The 23,624-nt window shown below is 43.0% G+C and overlaps 1 protein-coding gene across 4 annotated transcripts in view; it reads right to left on the reverse strand.

Annotated features, from left to right (window-relative positions):
* ATXN7L1 (ataxin 7 like 1) overlaps positions 1-23,624 on the reverse strand; it is a 69,865-nt gene that overhangs the window by 17,055 nt on the left and 29,186 nt on the right. For 2 of the 4 annotated variants that reach the window (XM_032221389.1, XM_032221388.1), the window contains exons 3-5: positions 22,597-22,701; positions 7,085-7,310; positions 3,148-3,428 (exon numbers count right to left, since the gene is read on the reverse strand). In XM_032221389.1, the coding sequence (XP_032077280.1) occupies positions 3,148-3,428; positions 7,085-7,310; positions 22,597-22,701 (612 nt within the window). Of the gene's footprint in view, positions 1-3,147; positions 3,429-7,084; positions 7,311-12,652; positions 12,827-13,495; positions 13,697-22,596; positions 22,702-23,624 lie in introns of those variants that run through there. The other 2 variants (XM_032221391.1, XM_032221390.1) reach the window with 2 other exon arrangements.

A 23,624-nucleotide genomic window follows, 5' to 3' on the forward strand; every position in this document is an offset into this window, starting at 1 on the left:
GGCTCCATTTTACAACCTTTCATGCCCCAGTTATTCAGTGAATCACTGCAGTTCTTAAGTTCGGGACAAGGCCAATAAGTGAATCCAGCTTTCCCATTGGCTTTGGTTTGACAGACGGTCGCAAAAGGGGATCACGCAATCCCGGGACGCTGCAACCGTCATAAAAATGAGTCAGTTGCCAAGCGTCTGAATTTTGATCACCTGACCACGGGGATGCTGCAAATGGTCGTAAAGTGTGAAAAGTGGTGGTAAGTGACTTTTCCCCCCACTGTCGTAACTTCGAATGGTCACTAAGTGAACTGTTGTAAGTCGAGGACTACCTGCATTTAAGAAAATGAAGAAGCTTGGCAATTATTTTGCTGCATTATTACAATGCTAGCCATCTATGGCACAAATTTCTTCATAAGACTGTCCCTATTTAACATAGTGTTCTTAACTTACAGCCACTCATTCAGTGACTGTTCGAAGTTACGACGGTAGTAGAGAAAAGTCATGACCGTTTTTCACTTATAACCTTTCCAGCATCCCCAAGATCATGTGATCAAAACTCAACTTGGGAAACTGACTTATACTTAGGACGGTCACAGTGTCCTGGGGTCACATGATCCCCTTATGCGACCTTCTGACAAGCAAGGGGGAAGCCAGTGTCCTAGACTTCCCAAGATCATGAAGCCGACTCCTCATCCCGATAAAACCCCTTTTATTTAGGTTAAAGGGAATTCCTCTCCAGCAAAGTCCCGGCCAACAGTCTTTCGAGAGATTTCAGAACTAGAGACTTTTATCAGGCTTGGAGAGCTGCCAGGCCGATATCTTCTAAACTCCATGCTGTAGCAGCAATTACTTGGCAAAAAATTCAGGAACAGATCTTCACCCTAATGGATTGAACTAATTGTCTCCTGCAAACTCCACTCCCCTTCCGCTCCTCTTTATTCCCTATGGGAGGGGCCATTCACCGTCCACCTGTGTCTTTACTCCCGAGTTCCAACCCTTGTTCCTTAGCTGTTCCTTTCATCTGGCAGCTCTGTGCATGCACACATTGGGAAAGGCTCCAGTGTTCTTCTGCCGACTGATGTCCGAAGCTGTTTGATGGCCCTAGCCCCATCTCTGCCTCCGACACAGAGCCTTCTTCAGAGCCTTCCCCAGACTTCAGGACTGCCCCATGTTCCTCCCCGACCTCCTCACTGTCTGAATCTGCTGCCAGATCCGCTGGCGGAACACAACAGCCAGATTCCCTTAACAGCCAGGTTGCTAACTTATCCACTGCAGTGATTCACTTAACAACTGAGGCAGGAAAGCTCGTAAAACAGGGCAAAACTCACTTCACAAATGTCTCGCTGAACAGCAGCAAATTTTAGGGCTCGGTGGTAGTTGTAAGTCGAGGACTGCCTGTAGGGATGGGATTGGAGCTGTCCAATAAAGCAGTTCTGGAAGGTCGCGTACAAACGTTATGCGTTCAACTTTCAGCTCAATGTCTTTTTTTAGAAGGCTCGGGGTCAAATTATGTTCTGTTTTTCAGGGTTTCCACTTTTAAACATGCAGCCATAATTGAAGGGTTAGTAATTCCTAGCGGGCGTCCGATGGGCAGCTAAAATGCAGCAAGCAAAGGGATGTCATTGTAACAGCGTACGGAAGACAAAACAAACTTAGGTTGCGACAAGACAGGCAGGCATGAAGGTTCACATGAATTCAATGTTGGCTGATGGGACATAGAATGGGGGAACCTACCTTATCCAGATGTGGCATTTCTCAGTGGGACGAAAAACTGCCTGCTCTATAAGTCAATGAGTGCCACTGGGCACCGGGTCACACCCGAGTCTAATGGAAGAACACTAACCTTTAGATCTACCTAATCTCCATTATTCTTTGTCCAGATAAACTGGAGAGCAGCCCGAGACATTCCATTGATACAACCAACGAAGCAACCGGCCTCTTGGCTTTAGATAATTGTACGGATAGGCCTCAAACCTATGACAGTTCATTTTAGTGACCGTTAAAAGTTAAAAACAGCCCTGGGAAAAGTGACCGGTGACCCATTTTCCACGCTTAAAACCGTGGGTCACGGATCCGAATTTGGACCGTTGGCAACTAACTCATATTTATCATCTTCTTTTAACGACGCCCATGCGGGATGGAGTCTGGGCAACTGAATTGAGTTAGCAGAGTGTTTTACTGGCCAGATGCTCTTCCTGTCACCAATGAGAAGTTTTGTCCAGCGGATATATTCTCATTGTGCTCGGAGAGAGAAATATGTGCCTCTACCTAGGATCGAACTCACAGTCTCCTGATTGTGAGGCGAGGGGTCCACCTCTAGGCCACCGCACCACTCAACTGACTCATATTTATGACGGTTGCAATATCCCCGGAGTCAGGTGATCCTCTTTTTCTGACAAAGCTGATGGGGAAGCCAGATTCATTTAATCAACCATGTTACTCATTTAATAATTGCATGGATTCCCTTAACGGCCGTGGTGAGAAATGGGGTAAAAAGGGGCAAAAGTCACTTAAGGAATGCCTCCTTTAGCCACGAAAGGGCTCAACGGTCGTAAGGCGAGGACTATCTGTATCTCATCTTTGCCAAATTATGCTGCAACAGTAGCTCACAAAAGGTAAAAGGTAAAGGTTCCCCTCACACATAGGTGCTAGTTGTATCCGACTCTAGGGGGCGGTGCTCATTTCCGCTTCAAAGCCGAAGAGCCAGCGCTGTCCGAAGACGTCTCCGTGGTCATGTGGACGGCATGACTAAACGCCTAAAGCACATGGAGCGCTGTTACCTTCCCACCAAAGGTGGTTCCTATTTTTATACTTGCATTTTTTACATGCTTTCAAACTGCTAGGTTGGCAGAAGCTGGGACAAGTCACGGGAGCTCACTCCATGACGTGGCGCTAGGGATTCGAACCGCCTAACTGCCGACCTTTCTGATCGACAAGCTCAGCGTCTTAGCCACTGAGCCACCACATCCCTGGCTCACAAAGGGAGAAGTCCAAAAGCAAGCTGGCCTCTCATTTGATTGACATTGACATGCGCTTGATATTTTAAGCAGACAGCTCGGCAAGAGCAGGTTGGGGAGAACAATCCGTTGGTGAAGCAGCCGTCGTTTAACGAAGAAGGGTGGCATCTTGTTAAGCCGTGCTACGGGCGCCACTCACCTGAAACCCTCTTATAAGATTTGTTACTGTTTTTGGTGCCGTTTTGATGCTTCTTGTCTACGGGGGGCGCTAGAACGCCTTTGCCGTTCAGAATCTTCTCGGGCGACGGCGGCACCGATTTGGAGGTCAAAGCGGACTTAACTGGAGCAGGGATGGTAGATGACGAAGAGGCGGAGGAGGCGGCGACGGCAGGAGTGGCCGTCGAGTTCATTTTAATGTTGGCACCATCTGACTTCACTAGATTAGGGATTTTCTCGAGGCTGACTACCGGAACAGGAACACTGAAGGGGAAAAAGAAAAGTATTCAAGATGTATTTTCTGCACCACTCATAGTAACATTACCTTGCCTTTCTTCTACGTGAATTAAACTCGCACGCTGACAAATAAGTGAAGGGCTCCTGGTGCTCTCTGAGCTTGGTTGTTTTCTTGCAGATGTTTCATTACCCCACTAGGTAACATCATCAGTGCTAGTGATGGTACTAGCATTGGTTCTGTAAAATTTTACATAATCTGTATTTTTCGGAGTATAAGACATTTTTTAGACATTTTATTAGGATTTATAGGCCGCCCTTTTCCCTGAGGGGACTCAGGGCGGCTTACAATCGCAGGGAAGGAGGTGCAATACCAAAAGACAAACAATATGTGAACAGAATAAAATAATAAAACACAACTTGCATTCAACAGTCAACACTCGGGCGGGTAGATTGGAAACCTATCCCCAGGCCTGATGGGAGAGCCAGGTCTTGAGGGCTGCGCGGAAGGTCTGGATGGTGGTGAGGGTACGGATCTCGACGGGGAGGTCGTTCCACAGGGTCGGAGCTGCAACAGAAAAGGCTCTCCTCCGTGTAGTCGCCAGTCGACATTGACTGGCAGATGGGATTCGGAGGAGGCCCAGTCTGTGCGATCTGATCGGTCGGAGGGAGGTAATCGGCAGAAGGCGGTCTCTCAAGTACCCAGATCCACTACCATGGAGTGCTTTAAAGGTGGTCATCAGTACCCTGAAGCGCACCCGGAGATCGACAGGTAGCCAGTGTATAAGACGCACCTTTTTCCCTCAAAAAAGAGGGTGAAAATCTGGGTGCGTCTTATACACTGAATACAGCATTTTTGGCCTCCCGAAACCCCACTCCCTTTGCAAAAATGACCATGCATAGCCTTTAGGAGGCTTCCAGAATGCTCCTGGGAGTTGGGGAAGGCAAAAATGAGTGAAAAAAATGGGCTGTTTTTTGCTCGTTTTTGACCTCCCCCCCCCAACCCACGGAGTACTCTACAAGCCTCCTAAAGGCTATGCGTGCCCCCCCCTTTTTTTTTTTTTACAAAAAACGGGCCCATTTTCGTGAAAAATGGCCCATTTTGGGAGGTCTGCAGAGTGCAAAAACTTTTTTTTTTAATTTGTCTCTTCAAAATCTTAGTGCGTCTTATCTCTGGTGTGTCTTATACACCGAAAAATACAGTACTGCCTGCTTACTATAAATCAAACTGTTAGTATAAAAAACTATCAGCATTTTTAAGACATAAAGATCAGCTTTGGTATAAATTAATATGGCAGATATTATTCCATGACTTCACCAATTGTTATCTTTTTTGCTTTCCTGTTATCAATATTTCAACTATGTGCAGGCTTAATTTTTTAGACTTAATTTTTAATAATAGATGGATGCAATCTGAGAGAAAAGTACTATTGCGTCCCCATTATCTTTCTTTGCCTGTTTTTTTTCTTACGCTTTTGAAATATTCTCTCACGATACATCTATATCACTCACAGAGTAATCAAACCAGTTCAATCCCTTCCAATTATGTGTTTTACCACTAAAGCAGTGCCCAGATCACTTCACACAAATCTGTTCCTAGCCAACAATATCAGTATTATTGCGTGCTAAAAACATGTTAGAGAATCACGCTTGCATGTGTATCTATATACTACTAAATTTCTCCTGTCTTCTGTAATGTTCAATTCATCTAAACGGTGCATGACAGAGCAAAAGGTTTTGAGTCAAGATATCTCAAATCCATTAACTTGAGAAAACGTGTACAAAATCTGGGATCCTTACTTCTGTGTAATTGAAATTTCAAGAGTCTTCACACCAGTTGCATTTGCAAAGTGTGGACACTGCAGTGTCGCCACAATCAGCCACACCACCGGATTGTGATTTCTTACATTTCCCTGCCAGCTTCCCACTAATAAAGTCATTGGGTAAGACGGCAGGAAGTCGGAAGTCACTTCTGCTCTATTGCTTTTCTGCCCACACATTTTATTTCTCTATTCGTGTAAAGAAACATCTCTGAAACAATGACCGCCTAGTATTAAATAATGAAGCTGAATTATGAAATATTTCCCTTCTCTTAAAAGAAATCAAAGCTGAATCAAAACTTTCTGTTAATGTCTCGGGGACATGTTACATTTCTCATAGTCAGGACCGTGTTACTTACGAAACTGCAGTGAAAACGGCTTAACAGTGGCAAAAAGCCCATAAAATCAGGTTAACAACCATCTCACTTAACAATGGAAATTCTGCTCGCAATTGTAGTAATAAGTTGAGGACTCCCTGTGAAAAGGTTTGGTCAGCTGACAGGTCAATTCATATAGTAGCTATATTTCATTCTTTGCTTTTTTCTTGGACAAGGAGCAATCAACTTTTTGGTAATCGAGGCTCATTCCATTTAATATTTTTGCTGTGGCGAAAAGTTTAAGTTGATTTTTCAATTAACCTTTAATCTTAAAAGATAGGCGAGGGTCTAACTATTTTCTGTGGCAAGTCTTCTGGGCAATTTCCTACCTAGTCTTTCTCTACCGTTTAAGATGTGTGGACTTCAACTCCCAGAATTCCCCAGCCAGGAATCGAAGGCCACACATCTTAAACTTCCCAAGACCACTCCGGAATATTTCTGCTAAGTTTAGAACCGCTCGTATCAAATCCAAAACCGGAGCGTTAGGAGCTCAAAATGTTCTGAGCTGAAATCATTTTGCACGCTAATGCAACTAATTGAAACCGTGCTTGTTTCTAAATAAAACCACATTTGTCTCTCTTTTTGGGGGCGTTATGTTTCTGGCTGCTATTTTGTAGGACATTGCACAAATGTCTGAAGTGGAATTTTTAAAAAAATCTTAAAATTTCCATAAGAATGCTAGAAATGCACATCAGGGGTTTCTTAACTTTTAGTCTTGAATAAGTCTCGCACAACCTAATTATGTTGTATAAGCCTTAAGTGAGTTTTGCCCTATTTTCTTGCCATGTTTGTTAAGTGAATACCTGCAATTGTTAAGTTAGTAACACAGTTGTTAAGCGAATCTGGCTTCCCCATTTGACTTGGCTTGTTGGAAGGTCGTAAAAGAGGATCACATGACCCCAGGACACTGCAATGGTCAGAAGTATGAGCAAGTTGCCAGGCATCTGGATTTTGATCATGTGACTGTAGGGAGGGTGCAATGGTCGTGTGAAAAATGGTCATAAATCACCTTTTTAATGCTGTTGTAACTTCAAACGGTCACTAAATGAACTGTTGTAAGTCAAAGACTAAATGTATATGTGTATGTGTATATGTATATGTCGTCATCATCTCCTTTTAATGACCGCATAATCCTTTGCCGGGTGGAGTCTAGGCAACTGAATGGAGCTGTGTGTTTACTGGCCAGATGCCCTTCCCGTCACCAATGAGGAGTTATATTCAGCAGCTATATTCCTATTGTGCCCAGAAAGAGAAATATCTGCCTGTACCTAGGATTGAACTCACAGCCTCCTGATTGTGAAGCAAGAGCTTCACCTCTAGGCCAACGCAACAATCACATCCTGGATATAAACTTTTTCAATTCCTTCCCTCGGGATGGCGCTCAAGGGCACTCACTGCATGCAGAAACAACTAGACAGAAATCTAAATTTGGAAATCTAATACTGAGAAAAGGATATGAAATCGAGAGTCTGCAAGAAGACCAACTTACCAAGGTTTGTCTCTTGAGACCTTAGAAGAAAAGACCATATGCTGCTTGCTACTGGAGGTAATGAGATTGTCTTTGGGCGTTTTGAATGGCTTTGCGTTGTTGTTTACGGAGTTATGGCCACTGATGCAGGATTTCGGCTTCATCTGTATGAGGCATGCCCTGGAATTGCAGGGTCCTGGAGATGCTGGAGATGAGGAAGGTTTACACATTGAACCGTGTCTTCGTTCTGCAATAGGTAATATATAGATATATATAACAACAATATTAAATGAATAAAAATATAGGCAATTTGTTCTGACATGGGCTTCTCGAGAGCATGAAGCAAATGCCTGGTCCTGACAAAAATCCCTTTTATTAATTGACTGAGAATTCTGCTCATTGACATCCAGCAAAATCTTTCAAGGGAGGATTTACAGCCACAGACCTTATCTGGCTTGGAGAGCTGCCAGGCTGATATCTGCAAAATTTGGCAAGGAGTCTGAGAGAGTCATGAACCAATTAAGCGAACTAATAGTCTCCTGCAAACTCCACTCCCTTTTCGCTCCTCTTTTATGTCCTCTGGGAGGGGCCATTCATTGTCCACATGTGGCCTTACTCCCAAGTTGGCCCCCGTTCTTTTTTAAAAAATATTTTATTTTATTTTAAAACAAACAGACATAAACGCACACAAAACATAAAAACCATCCTCCAGTTATATACAATATGTCGATTGGTTACAAAGCTTTTGTGCTTCCTCACAATAGTCTTCACTTGCAATTTACATAAAATCTCATATCATCAATCTAATATATATGTATCCAATTATTATGATTATTAAACATTCACTTGACTACAACTATTATTACATCCTTTTATGTGAAATATTCTAAATTTAAACTAAATTTATATTATGGCATTTCATTACATCATCCTAAAATCATCCAACAATATTACATATTTATATTATATTCTATATAAAATTGTTTATCTTTAGTTACAAAGCTTTTGAGCATCCTCTCCATAGTCCTCACTTACAATTTGTATAGAATTTCATATTATCAATCTGGTGTATATATGTGCATTATTATCATTGTTAATCATTTATTTGACTATATCTATTATTGTTTCATTTTATACATAATATTCTAAATTTAACTAAATTCAACTTAATTTTTATTATGACATTTCATTACATCATCCTGTATCCTTCCAGGAATAGTGCAATCTTATATCTTTTGCCATTTGTAGTATTTGTGTTCTAATTGCTTTCTTAGTCGATCTTATAAGGGCAACTTGTTGTTCATCGCATATCTTGTAAAGATTCAAAACCCTCCATCTGTTCCTTCCATCAGCTTGCCTTTGGTTATCACCGATGCTTCTGCCAAAATTTCTCTCATTACTTCTGCCAGATTTTCTCCCTTTTCTTTTTCTATGTTTTGAAATCTGAGATAAAGTTCCAGTCTATCAATCTCCCCTTTCAATATTCCACTCCTGTCGTTTCCAACCATGCTCAATCTGTTGTCAATATCAACAATTTTCTTATCTTTGTTCATCTTTTTCTTCAATTTTTTGAACTCTGTCCTCAAATTTCATCATCATTTGGTAAGTATTCTCAATTTTTTCATCTATTTTTTCTGTTCTTTGTTCTATATTGTCCATTCTCTTTTCTATTTTTGAATTTCTATCATAATCATTTGCAATGTTAATTTTTTTTCTTTTTCATGTTGTATCATTCTTTCAAATAGTAAACACTGCGACTATAACATCCAAAGCTTTTTTATTAAATTTCAAACAAGTTCATTATAATCTTTCAAGTCAAGGCTTTCTTTTCACTCCAGTCCAGCTATTGATGGGCACCAGAGGAGCACCTCTATAAACATCCATGCTCTTCCCATTATCACTTTCAATAAACAAGCTCAGAAGCCTTGAATTATCAAATGTTCAAAGAGAAAAGAGAAAAACAATGTTTCCAAGCCTTCAAGCCTCTAAGTGGCAGTGTTACGTCTTTTTCCTCTGCTTTTACTCCCATCTTTGTATTCCTAACTTAAGGAGAAAAGTTCTTAAAAAAAAACAATCCAATCAAGCGTTGAAAAAAGAAAAAGTAAGTCTTAATCAATAAGTATTAAAAAAAGGAAAAATAGAAGAAGAGAAAAAAAGTCCAATTTAAAAAGTAAGAGGCATTTGTAAAAATTCCATCCATAAAAAAGAAAAATTAAAGAAAGATAACACACTAAGTTTGATTCAGGCTTAATCTCGCCGCTTATTCTCTTCTGTCTTCAATGTTAATTTTGATCTTTTTGATTGTTCTCTTCTCTAATAATAAAATTTATCTCACCAATTCGACATACTTTCTCTCCCACTTTCCTTCCGTTCTGGAGCTGTCCCAACTTCAGCAGCTTCAATAGCTGCTTCTCTGTGGCTGGAAAAAAGAGCTTCTCCTGGATCAATCAGGGACTTTGTGATGTCCCTGAGATCAGCAGGATGTGCCCTTCTCTATCACTGTCTCTACAGGACGGTTTAGGTCCAAAAGGACCGTCCAGCAGCAGAGATATTGATGGTGATCTTGGAGCTCCAAGATCGCACGTTGTATCGTCGCGACGTCAGCCCCGCCTCTTTGGCCCCTGTTCGTTAGCAGTTCCCTTCAACTGGCAACTCTGCGCATGCGCATACCTGGAACAGGCTCCAACGGTTCTTCTGCCTCACTGATGTCTGACTCTGAAGGCAGCTGATAACTGTCATACAGCTCTGGCCCCCTCTCTGCCTCCGACACAGAGCCCTCATCAGAGCCTTCCCCAGACTCCAAAACTGGCCCATGTTCCTCCCCAACCTCCTCACTGTCCGAATCTGCTACCAGCTCCACAGGCCGCCAGGAGATCACAACACAATTATGGAAGACAAGCAAAAGGAATGCAAACACATAAAAAGATGTAGAGAAGAGAATATTTGAACTGGGTAGAACTGGGGGGCCTTGGTGCTGTCTGAGCTTGGTTGTGTTCTTGCAGACGTTTCATTACCCAACTAGGTAACATCATCAGCGCTAGAAGTGAGTGGGATGCTCAAATGAGAGCAAACCTCACACCCTTTTAGCAGAGATTATGTTTCCTAGTTGGGTAATGAAACAACCTAGGTTTGAGAGCCCCACATAAAAAACATTGTCAAAGCGTTGCACATCCTGTCAAGCTGTTATACAATATAATACTAATATAATTTGAGATGCTTTCCCTTCTTCTCCTTCTTGTGCCATATCCGTCATCGGATGTTGGCGATCCTATTTTTATCAACAGCCGCGTGAAAAAGTGCTGTTGAGTTTTATCCAAACCGGTCCCTTAGATTTTGAAGCCACAATGATGTTCTTCTGCCTGGCCTTCATTTGCCTTCAATGCTTTCCCTTAGAGGCAACCAATAGCAGAATAAAAGCAATAGCACTTAGACTTATATGCTGCTTCACAGTGCTTTACAACCCTCTCTAAGCGATTTACAGAGCCAGCCTCTTGCCCCCAACAATCTGGCTCTCCATTTTACCTACCTTGGAAGGACGGAAGGCTGAGTCAACCTTGAGCCAGGTGAGATTTGAACCGCCAAACTGCTGGCAGCCGGCAGTCAGCAGAAGTAGCCTGCAGTACTGCATTCTAACCACTGCACCACCACAACAACAACAACAACATAACACCCCGGACTTAACAGTTGTCAACAAGAAAGACAAAAATGTCTGGATAGTGGAAGTGGAAGTGCCTGGAGACAGCAGAAGAGAAGAGAAAGAACTGGAGAAGATAGCAAAATACAAAGGCCTACAAATAGAAATAGAACGACTATGGCAAAGGCAAGCAAGGGTAGTACCAATACTCATAGGTCCCTTGGGTGCAGTCCCAAAACAACTAGAGCATCACTTGAACACCGTAGGCATTGACAAATTTGCCACCAGTCAATTGCAGAAGGCGGCTTTACTTGGAATTGCTTCCATCCTGCAGCGATATCTGTAACACCATCAAACATCCAGATTTGCCTATCCCAGGTCCTGGGTAAGGACTCGATAGATAGAGAAAAATGCCAAACCTAGACTGAACATCTGGCTGACTGTGGGAATAATAATAATAATAATAATAATAATAATAATAATAATAATAATAGGTTTTCGATGATGGATGAAACATGTAGCAGTGATACCCATTGTCATCGGGGCGCTTGGTACCATGTCCAAAAATTTTACAAGATACATCAACAAACTGCAGCTTCCTGCAATAACACCAGTGGAGCTGCAAAAAAACTGTGCTACTCGGAACATCGTATATTTTAAGAAGGTCCTTGGTTGATACCTAGGACACTGAAAGCCACCCATATCAACCATTAGCACCAGTCAATGAAATTTTTGACACATCTTCAAATGCTCACTTGACTGAGTTTCATGCTTAATGAATAAAAGAAATAATAATTATTATTATTATAATTATTATAATAATGGGATTTGGATGATGGATGAAGCATGTAACAGTGATACCCATTGTCATCGGGGCACTTGGCACCATGTCCAAGAATTTTACAAGATACATCCAGAAATGGCAGCTTCCTGCAATAACACCAGCGGAACTGCAAAAAAATGCGCTACTCGGAACATCTTATATTTTAAGAAGGTCCTTAGTTGATACCTAGGATGCTGGCAGCAAACCGTATCAACCATTAGCACCAGTCACTGGTATTTGTAGTGCATTTTTGAATGTTGAGTTGGCTGAGTTTCTTGTTTAATGAATAAAAGCATAAATGAACAAAGAATAAAGTAATAATAACAATAATAATAACAATAACAACAACCAATAACAACAATAATGATAACAATAACAATAACAACAACAACAATAACAACAATAACAATAACAACAACAATAACAACAACAACAATAACAACAACAATAATAACAATAACAACAATAACAACAATAACAATAATAATAACAATAACAACAACAAAACCAGTCAGTGGTATTTGTGACACATTTTTAAATGTTCAGTTAACTGAGTTTCATGTTTAATGAAGAGATGATAATAACAACAATAACAACAACAACAACAACAGCAACAACAGCAACACCCTCAGATTGGCTCTTTCCTAAATTACCTACATGGCCATTTCTAGTTCTTAGCAAATACAAGAGCAGAATTTGATTTCTTCCCCCCTTCAGGTGATGCTCTCACAGAGGCAAATCTATTTATCATAGAGGAGTGTCGTCGCCCATACTAAAGAATTTCAATTTGCAGGATACCTGCCCCGGAGATGCTTTTCTGTTGTTGACAGGACTTCTTTTTTTAAGAAAAAAAATGCATTAAAGCAGTAGAAACATTGCAAATGGCCACAAAATGTGCTATGTTTCTGTAAAATAATAATAAATAAATGGGCCCCTCCTGATAGCAGAAACCTTTGCACCGAAGGATGGCCTAATATCGCACAACACAACTGCCAGATATGCGAGGCCTTTTTTCAACCGAGCCTTCGCAGATTGCAGAAATGCATGCACTTAAAAAAAAAGACATTTAACACTATGGCGCTGCGAAAATGACAGACTCTTGGCCTGAAGAGTTTTGGAACATCGTACTTACTAGAAAATGACATTTCTCTCAAGGCTGACCGATTCGCTTACTCCTCACGTTTTTATTTAAGCGTGGAAGCAATCAATGTTGGCTTTCGCAGAGGCTGTGGAATATTTTTAGCTGCTCTGCAAGCATTCCTTTTTTTTTTTTTTTAACCCGTCGCAAAATAATGCAGGAGGTTACTATCGTGGTAGGTAGTGGATACGAGTCACATACCCAGTTTGAAATGCTCCAGAGTTAAAGCAAAGGAAAGGGGAAAAAAAGACCCGGGGGGGGGGATATTGCACACGGTTTAAAAAACCAAACATCGTAGAATTGAAGTACCTGGGAAACGCACGGTTAAAAAGGCAGTTTGCTACGGAGCCAAGGGGTTGTAAGCATTTTGAGCACTTTCACTTTCTCTGTGACAACACCGAGCACACTCTGTACCCTGCTAAACTGGGATTTTAAGTGAAAACAGAACTGTTTGTGATGTTTTGCAAGTTTTGCAGGACAATGATTTCCAAGGATATCAAAGGAGGAAACATTTCAAAGAGCGTCGCTTTACAATAATGTAAACAACCATTCTAAGGAAAATGGCAACGGGTGTTCAGTTTGTGTTACTCGGGGTAAAAACTGTCAAAAGGGAACGACGTGCCAGCCGCACAAACACCGATCCTTTTTAGCAGTTGGCGAAACTTGCAAATTCCCCTGCCATGCTAAAATGACTTTCCTGGTTTTGCAACCACGGGCACGAGATTGTTAAGCTTCCGAAATAATAGCAATTAAGAAGTGCTTAAGGGCTGCGAAGGAAAAGAGAGAAATCACGCAGAGTATTATCTCGCTAGATAAAAGGAAACGCAAACGACTTACATGGATGCGCTAGGCCTGGCAAGTTAAGTCCTAGGACGGCCGTAAACAACTCGAACCGCGAGAACACAAAAAGTGACTCACGGCAGGGATCCTGCCAGAGAATGACAGCCGCAACACAATTGCCGTGGAGAAGGCTGGAAGGGAAGCAGATTCTGCTCCGACAACAGCAGCTTTGCACTCGGGGCACCGACTGCTCGGGCCACACAAAGCAACACACCCGGTTGTTACACACCCTGTCAGCTCCGGCATACGACGACAACGCTCCCGACAGATTTAAGGGACGGTGTTTGTTCTTGGGAAATTGACTGGGTCTACTTTGGGATAGAAGAGTAGCAGAAGGAGAGGATTCTGACTGGAAGATGGTTAGGGGTGAACATCCCGCAACAATTCAATTATTGCTATTGCAGGCAGTCCTCGTCTTACGACCACAATGGGGGTCCAGAATTTACCTGGCTAAGGGAAACATTTGTTAAGTGAGTTTGGCTCCACCTTTCTCGCCACGGTTGTTAAGTGAATTGTGGCAGTTGTTAAAGGGACTAACATGTTGTTAAGTGAATCCGGCTTCCCCACTGACTTTGCTCATCAGATGGTCGCAAAATGGGATCGCGTGACACACACACACACCCCGGGGCCACTGTAACCATCATAAATGTGAGTCAGGTGCTAAGCATCCGAATTTCAACCACGTGACCATGTGGAAGATGCAGCGGTCATAAGCATGAAAAATGGTCATAAGTCACGTTTTTCCTTGCCCTTGTTACTTCAAACGGTCACTAAATGAACTGTTGCAACTTGAGGACTAGCTGTAAAAATAATGGACTTGCTAAGCCACATTTGTTAACAATAATACAGCAATTAAGGGATTGATAGTATGATTTAAATATAGCGTCTGAATTTTGATAGGGATAATTCTGCAGTCGTTAAGTGTGAAAAACGGTCATAAGTCCCTTTTTATCAATGCCATTGTAACTTTGAATGGTCACTAAATGAACGGTCGAAGACCGCCTGGATTTTGGAGACGTCATTTTTGCATGTCACTCATTTAGAAGATATACGGTAGCATGTTAAATAGTTTAATTAATTCTGCTCCTGCAGATTTTAGGGAAATGATCACTTCAGATTTTTTAACTGCCCACAATTGAACCCCGAGTTTCTGTTGCTAAGCAAGACAGTTTTTAAGTGAGTTTTGCCCCATTTTATGACCTTTCTTGCCACGGTCGTTAAGTGAATCATTGCAACTGTTAAGTAAGTCACGGGGTTGTTAAGTGAATCTGGTTTCCCCACTGACTTTGCTTGCCAGAAGGTCGCAAAAGGGATCATGTGACCCTGTGATTGTCACAACTACGAGTCAGTTGCCAAGAGCCTGAATTTTGATGACGTGACCACAGGGATGCTGCAACAGTCCTAAGTGTGAAAAATGGACATAAGTCACTTTTTTCAGTGCCGTTAAACAGTCACCAAATGAACTGTTGTAAGTTGAGGACTACCTGTGTTTTCCCAGATTTTGTTCCTAACCAATAAATGCTGTAGTTTTTACAGTCTTTTTTTAAAAAAAGGAATCAGGGGCTGAATTAACCATAATTATAAATCTTATTTTTCCACAAATTATTTTCCTTCCAATGGTCACTAGTGGTTGTAAATCAAGGACCACCTGTATTCCTGAATACCTTCTACCTAATAGGCTGCATAACAAATGCATAACTGTCTTAAAACATTAAGGACGGCATGACTCATTTAACAATCCCCTTGTTTAGCGATGAAAATTCTGTCCCAATTATGGTCGTAAATCAAGGACTACCTGTATAGTTGCTAAACAAGGAATGTTGACTATGGACACAATTTTGCACAGCCAACATAAACCTTGGAGCTCAAATAAAACTCTTCTTCTGATGTAGGGCAGTCAATTCCATGATACCCACTAAAGCAGTGTTTCTCAACCTTGGCTACTTGAAGATGTCTGGACTTCAACTCCCAGAATTCCCCAGCCAGCGACTGCTGGCTGGGGAATTCTGGGAGTTGAAGTCCGGACATTTTCAAGCAGCCAAGGTTGAGAAACACTGCACTAAAGGAAGAGTATTTCCACATCCTTCCATTTAAATCAAACCTCCTGTAGGGATTGGCATTTCCTGGTGGTCTCCCATCCTTATGATAACCAAGCCCAACCTTTCTTAGCTTTTTTTTTCTTAAGATCAGCCAATCTCTGGTAACTACTACGATTTACGACAGATTGCCTTATGACCTTGAGCCCAACATTTCTGTTGTTAAGCGAGACATTTGTCAAGTGAATTTTGCCCCCTTTTTACAATCTTTCTTGATTAATCTGTAGGATAAGCTTCCAAGAGGGATTGTAAGGATTACAAAAAGAGAGAGAGAGACAGAGAGAGAGAGAGAAAGAGGTAAGGAAGAAGAAAGAAAAAGAAAGGAAGGAAAGAAAGAAAGCGGGAGGGAGGGAGGGAAGGAGAAAGAAAGAAAGAAAGAAAGAAAGAAAGAAAGAAAGAAAGAAGAAAGAAAAAGAAAGAGGGATGGAAGGAAGAAAGACAAGGAAGAGGGAGGAGAGAAGGAAAAAGAAAAAGAAAGAAAAAGAAAGGGAGGGAGGGAGGGAAGAAGGAAAGAAGGAAGGGAATAAGGGTGGGATGGGAGGGAAGAAGAAAGAAAGAAAAAGAAAGAAAAGAAAGAAAAGAAAGGGAAGGAGGGAAGAAGGAAGGAAGGGAGTGAGAGTGGGAGGGAAGAAGAAAGATAAAGAAAGAAAGAAAAGAAAGAAAAAGAGGAAGGAAGGAAGGAAGGAAGGAAGGAAGGAAGGAAGGAAGGAAGGAAGGAAACTTCATTTCAGAAGAAACCTTTTAAAGCAGAAAAAGCAAATTCAGAAAAGACAATTTTTAATATAGAGGTTCCCCCTACAGCCTATAACTTAGCAAGTAAGTAGGCTCAAATTCTTGAAAATTAGGAAAAGTGGGTCAGGTTTAAAAAGTAAACTTTTCAGCCATTGTGTTGGAAATCTTATCATAAAATATAAATAAAAAACATGGATCAGTCAGGAAGAATCAGCTTTTACTGTCTGTGAAAATTTTGAAAACTAAACTCTGGATTAAGAAAACCAAGACATACATTTCCCCACCCCACCCCTCCGCCCCCCAAGCCTGACCAAACACGAAAACTACAGTAGATGCTTTCAGGAAATTTAATTTTGTGGGGCATTTCCATCAGGTCCCCTTTTCACAGGGGGGTCCTTGGGTTCCGTTGGGAGACACACCACTGTGACACACCTTGGGTGGGGGCTGGACTAGATGACCTACAAGGTCCCTTCCAACTCTTTTAATCTGAGTTCTGGTACGAAGCCCAAGGCAAGGCATTCACCTATAGATGGAGACCAGAGCATCCCTTGGTCTTGAAGGTCTGAGATGAAAGTGCACTCCACAAATTGAACAAGGGTTGGAAGAAAAGCTTTATTTGGTCTGATACTGGCTCATAACCCAGCAGTGTCCGAGTATTTATTTACAGGGGGGAAATGTCCGGACCAAATATAATTTCTAATGTTGGATTTTCCTGCTTACCAGAAGGAGCCCCCTTGTGGAGTACTGTGAAGCTGTTACATGGCATCTCCAGTAGAAGTCATTTTATGTCAGTACAGTAGAAGCCATTTAAAGGCACAACAGGCTGTATCTTAACAGCACACATACACACGAGGGTGTTAGGGGTGTTTTACCCTCATGGTATTAGTTTTCAGACAGTAAGTTATCTGTGTACCAAATTTGGTTGAAATTGCTCGAGGCATTCCAGAGTTATGCTGGAAACACACACACACACACAGAGCCATTTTTATATAATTTATAAAAAATGTAATCACATGTAACTGATTAAACATGTCAGGCGCCTATTGAGTTTCTAGCAGGAACTGCTTGCCAGACGAGAACCAGCTGGTTTAGTGATTAAGGTAGAAGGCTAGAAAGCACAGACTGTGAATTCTAGTCCCACCTTAGCCAGGATATCTGGTTGGGCAACCTTGGCCCAATCGCCAGGAGATAGAGAACTCTAGTCCCGCCTTAGCCAGGAACATCAGATGGTGACCTTGGCCAATCGCCAGGAAATAGAGAGCTCTAGTCCCGCCTTAGCCATGAAAGCCGATCGGGTGAACTTAGCCCAATCACCAGGAGACAGAGAGTTCTAGTCCCGCCTTAGCCATGAAAGCTGATTGGGTGAACTTAGCCCAATCACCAGGAGACAGAGGGTTCTAGTCCCACCTCAGCCATGAAAGCCGGCTGGGTGACTTTGGGCCTGTCACTCACTCTCTCAGCCCAACCCACTTCACAGGGGAGTTGGCAACTAGCACATATTTATGACAGCTGCCCTGGGGTCATGGGGTCACCCTTCGTGACACCCCCCCCCCCAAAAAAAATCTTGCTTCCAACAAGCAAAATCAAAGAGGGAAGCCAGATTAATGACTAAATGATTCACTTAACAACTGCAGTGATTTGCTTAACAACCGTGACAAAAGGTCATAAAATGGGGCAAAACTCACTTAACAACCTTCTTGTTCAGCAATGGAACTTTGGAATGGTCATTAATTCAAGGACTACCTGAACAGTGTTTTGCAGACATACCATGTTTCTCCAAAAACATGACCCACCCTAATAAGCCCAACCCTAATTTTTGGGCGGTGGGCCTAATATTACCCTGTTCTGACCCCCTCCTCCGTCTGTTAACAAATGCCGAGACAAGCTCAACTGGAATTCCACAGCACTTTAATTAACAGGAAACATAAACTTCGGTGGCTGAAAGCTCAAGCATAAACAAACAGATAAGAACCTTGGCAGCAACTCAGACTTCGACAGAGACAGATAACAGCTTCTCCAGCGTTATGAATGAAGTTGATTCCTGCAAATCAGACTCCTCCCCGAGTCCCTCCTTAAATACAATCTTCAGAGGAGCCTAATTACAACCAGCTGAGTCCAATTATCTTTTGTAACTGCGTAGCTGTTTTCTCCGTCGATCTGCCCGGCGTTGCCTGGCATCCAGGAGCACCTCCCTTGTCTCCTCGTCACTGCTCCAAGGCCTGACGTCAGGAGCACACTCCCTTCGGCTTTCACTGCTGCTCCATGCCTCAGGCGCCTCCTGGTGGCCAACCAGCCTCTCTGTGCCCTGCTCAGAGTCAGAACCCTGTCCAGGGTCCTCCACCTCTTCCAGAGCTGACTCATAAGGCCCCTTGCTGTCGGAGTCTGTTTGCAGCTCCAACAGCTCCTGCTGGGCCACAACATTACCCCTACCCTGAAAATAAGCCCGAGAGGGATGGGCGTGGCCAGCATGAGTGGCGGAGCAGGCAACTGTCCGGTTGCAGCCTGCTGGCCCCTTGGGGCAGGGCAAATACCGCTTTGGCCCTTCTCTTTCTGGGAGCAGCGCTTCTGCTTCTTGGACCATTTCCCCGAAACTGGCCAGCTGCTTTGCTTTTTCACTCTTTTGGGGAAGCTCGCGGGAGGCTTTTTGGCGAACGGGAGGAAAATGAAGGGAGGGGGATTTTCCTGTCTGTCCTTTTCCTTCCTCAAGCTCAGGACAGACTGAGGGAACGATGGCAGGCAGGAAAATCCCCCTCCCTATTTATGCAGTGTTCCAATATCTCAAGGGTTGCCACAAAGAAGAAAGAGTCAAACTATTCTCCAAGGCACCTGAGGGTAGAACAAAATGCAATGGATGGAAACTAATCAAGGAGAGAAGCAACTTAGAACTGAGGAGAAATTTCCCGACAGTTAGAACAATCAATCAGTGGAACAGAAGTTGCCTCCAGAAGTTGTGAATGTCCCAACACTGGAGGTCTTTAAGAAGATGTTGGATAGCCATTTGTCTGGAATGGTATAGGGTTTCCTGTCTAGGCAGGGGGTTGGACTAGAAGACCTCCAAGGTCCCTTCCAACTCTGCTATTCTATTGTATTTTCCTCCTGCTCGCTAAAAATAAGTAAGGCCGCGTCAAAAAATAAGGCGAAATAAAAATAACCCCCAGTGCTTATTTTCAAGTCTAAAAGAAAATAAGACTTGGTCTTATTTTCTGAGAAATATGGTAGTTCTTAGCCACAAAGAGACTGATATAATAAAATAAACCACGTCCATGTAACCCTTTTTAATCATCAGTTACAACAAATGTCTTCAGATGTGAGCGTTACAGGCAGTTCTCAACTTAACAGTTCACTTAGCGACCGTTTAAAGTTACAACAGCACTGAAAACAGTGCCTTATGACCATTTTTCACACTTCACCCATGGTCACGCGATTTGGATACTGGACGACTGACACACACTTACAACGATTGCCATGTCCGGGTGTGGGTGTATGTGTGTGTCATGTGATCTCCTCTTGCGACCGTCTCACAAGCGAAGCCAATGGGGGGGGGGGAGCCAGATTCACTTAACAGCCGCGTGGGCTAACTTAACAACGGCAGCGATTCACTTAACAACCGTGGCAAGACAAGTGGCAAAAGGGGGCAAAACTCGCTTAAGCTAATTTCTCGCTTAGCGAGATAAATCCGGGGGCTGAAATTGTGGCGGTTAAGGTGAGGACTGCCTGTATATCCCCTACGGATGCTTTGGCAAGTGTTTTCTATATTGATCCGTTGCGACTGGGGAGCAGATAGCGAAGAAAGTAGAGCAGGAGGATGCCTCTCAGATTCCAAGGGGCCCTGTCGCCGTCTCCCAAGCAAAGAGATCAAGGAGATCTGCCAGCTTTCTAAAAAGAGATTACTTCCAGGACAAGCAAAGGCTGCTTCCTCCTAAAAACTCGGCCTTGTTGTCAGGGCAACAGAGGACGGTACCCAAGACGGAGCGTGGGCTGATTCAGGCACCGCAAAATGTTCACACAGAAGGGACTTTCTTGCCTGAGAGAATGCACCAGGCAGTCCTCGACTTACGGCCACATGAACTGTCCGTGGCTAAGCGGGGCAGCTGCTTTGTTAAGCGAGTCAATGGGTTGGTACATCGAGGGGATAGCGTTATGAAGTCGGACTGGATTGGATTTATTACATTTATATGCTGCCCTTTTCCCCGAAGGGGACTCAGGGCGGCTCACAATTCAGTCAGGGAAAGGGGTACAGACAGGGGATAAAAAGACGAACATAACAATACACAATTTAAAAGCACACAACAGCCATACTATTCGAGGAGGGGGGCAGAAGCTCTTTAGCCCCAGGCCTGTCGGAATAGCCAGGTTTTAAGGGCTTTGCGGAAGGCCTGGAGGGTGGTGAGGGTTCGAATCTCCACGGGGAGTTCGTTCCAGAGGGTCGGAGCAGCCACAGAGAAGGCTCTCCTCCGGGTAGTCGCCAGTCGGCATTGGCCGGCAGATGGAATTCGGTGGAGGCCTAATCTGTGGGATCTAATCGGTCTAGTGGAGGTAATTGGCAGCAGGCGGTCTCTCAAGTACCCAGGTCCAATACCATGAAGGGCTTTATAAGTGACGACTAGCGCCTTGAAGCGAATCCGGAGACCAATAGGCAGCCAGTGCAGCTCGCGGAGGATAGGTGTTACGTGGGTGAACTGAGGTGCACCCATGATCACTCGCGCGGCTGCATTCTGGACAAGCTGAAGTCTCCGAATGCTCTTCAAGGGCTGCCCCATGTAGAGCATGTTGCAGTAGTCAAGTCAAGCTACAACTTTTCCCCAGGAATTGTTGCCTGGATCAGGGCACCTGGAACAAAATTTCGGCAAACTGCGAGTTTGCACTCTTTGGCACTATTCTTTTTTTGACAAATATTTCAGCACTGTCAAGAGCTTATGTTCATCAAGATCTATTTGAATTCGTACTGTTATTATTAATATCCACCACATTGAGAACATTACATGAAATAAATGTATTTTAAACACCAAGAAACCTCAAATATGGTATCTTTCAATCTCATGCAATCGCTTTCTTTAAAATAAAACTGGTTATTCATATAGAATATAGTTGGAAGGGACCTTGGAGGTCTTCTAGTCCAACCTCCTGCTTAGGCAGGAAACCCTACACCACTTCAGACAAATGGCTATCCAACATCTTCTTAAAAGCGTCCAATGTTGGAGCATTCACAACTTCTGGAGGCAGGTTGTTCCACTGATTAATTGTTCTCTGTCAGAAAATTTCTCCTTAGTTCTAGGATGCTTCTCTCTTTGATTAGTTTCCACCCATTGCTTCTTGTCCTGCCCTTGGGTGCCTTGGATAATAGTTTGACTCCCTATTCTTTGTGGCAACCCCTGAGATATTGGAACACTGTTATCATGTCTCCCCTAGTCCTTCTTTTCATTAAACTAGACATACCCAGTTCCTGCAACAAGAGCATGAAGCAAACTCCTTGTCCCAACAAAAACCCATTTCATTAATTGACTGTGAATTCTGCTCATTCACATCCAGCAAAGTCTTTCAAGGGAGGATTTACAGTCACAGACCTTATCTGGCTTGGAGAGCTGCCAGGCCAATATCTGCAAAACTTGGCAAGGAGTCTAGGAGAGTCACAAACCAATTAAGCAAACTAATTGTCTCCTGCAAACTCCACTCCCCTTTTGCTCCCCTTTTATTTCCTCTGGGAGGGGCCATTCATCGTCCACCGGTGGCCTTAACTCCCAAGTCGACCCCTGTTCTTTAGCTGTTCCCTTCATCTGGCAACTCTGCACATTCGCACACTGGGAACAGGCTCCAGCTGTTCGTCTGCATCAGTGACGTCTGACTCCGAAGGCAGCTGATAACTGGCATACGACGCTGGCCTCCTCTCTGCCTCCGACACAGAGCCCTCGTCCGAGCCTTCCCCAGATTCCACGGCTGGCCCATGTTCCTCCCCAACCTCCTCACTGTCCGAATCTGCTGCCAGCTCCGCTGGCCACTGGCAGACCACAACAGCTGGAAAGGTCGTAAGTGTGAAAAACTTAAATCACTTTTTCAGTGCTGTTATTAACTTCGAACAGTCACTAAAGCAAACTGTTAGAACCGAGAGCTACCTGTACAGAGAGGTGCATCTTCTGCCCCCCCCGCTCCCCCGCCCCAAATCGGCCACAAGCAATTCCACATATTTTGTTTCCCCCCCTCCTCCTGTTTAGAATTCCGACCGAGGGAAGCATATGAAATGAATGTCAACCACGAACAAAATGTGTCACTTACCGCAGTGGGACTGGAAAACCTGTGGCTTGATAACCTGATTGCAGGCATTGCACACAACTAGATAGAAATCATCATGAGCTGGATAATGGCCAAATAAGTGCATATCTGTGGGAAAGTTAAGAAATACATAGATACAAACATTAGAAGTCGTTCTTAGGAGGGAGAAAACACCCAGATACTTCCTTTTCTTTTTTTTTTAAAAAAAGATTTTTATTAACAAACATGTAAAATACACACACACAAAAATTAGACGTACACCACATTTACACAATACAATATGAACAGGAACTTCCTGTTTTTTATAATAGCAATCATCAATCGATACCGCTCACCTTATATTATTTCCCCTTCTATTGTATTTCATTTGGATTTCACCATTCTTAACCCTCTTATTTTACTCATAACTATTATTTTTTGAGTTTTGTTATATTCCTTCATTGATTCTTGTTTCTTTCCTCCATCCCCCTATACCATTTATCCCATATCTGGTAGAATTCTGATTCTTCCTTTCCCTGGATTTCTTTAGCTAGTTTGTCCATTTCGGCACAGTCCATAACCTTTCTTATTATTTCCTCTTCGCTTGGAATTAATTTGTTTTTCCATTTCTGGGCAAAGGCAATCCTTGCCTAGATACTTCCTTTTCAAAAAGGTAAAACATTGTATTTTTTTTTTAAAAAGCACCAAAAAAAGAAAAAAAGAAAAAAAGAATTAGAGACGATTGCATGCTTTATTCAGAAGTTAAGCCCTTCTGAATTTAGGGGATGTATGATAGGTATATATGCAGAGGTAATAGCAATAGCAGTTAGACTTATATACCGCTTCATAGGGCTTTCAGCCCTCTCTAAGCGGTTTAGAGAGTCAGCATATCGCCCCCAACAATCCGGGTCCTCATTTTACCCACCTCGGAAGGATGGAAGGCAACCTTAAGCCGGTGAGATTTGAACCGCTGAACTGCCGATAGCAGTCAGCTGAAGTGGCCTGCAGTACTGCATTTAACCACTGCGCCACCTCGGCTCGAGGTAGTCCTC

Source organism: Thamnophis elegans, chromosome 7 (assembly GCF_009769535.1).
Source record: "Thamnophis elegans isolate rThaEle1 chromosome 7, rThaEle1.pri, whole genome shotgun sequence".
In the NCBI taxonomy this organism is placed as follows: Eukaryota; Metazoa; Chordata; class Lepidosauria; order Squamata; family Colubridae; genus Thamnophis; species Thamnophis elegans.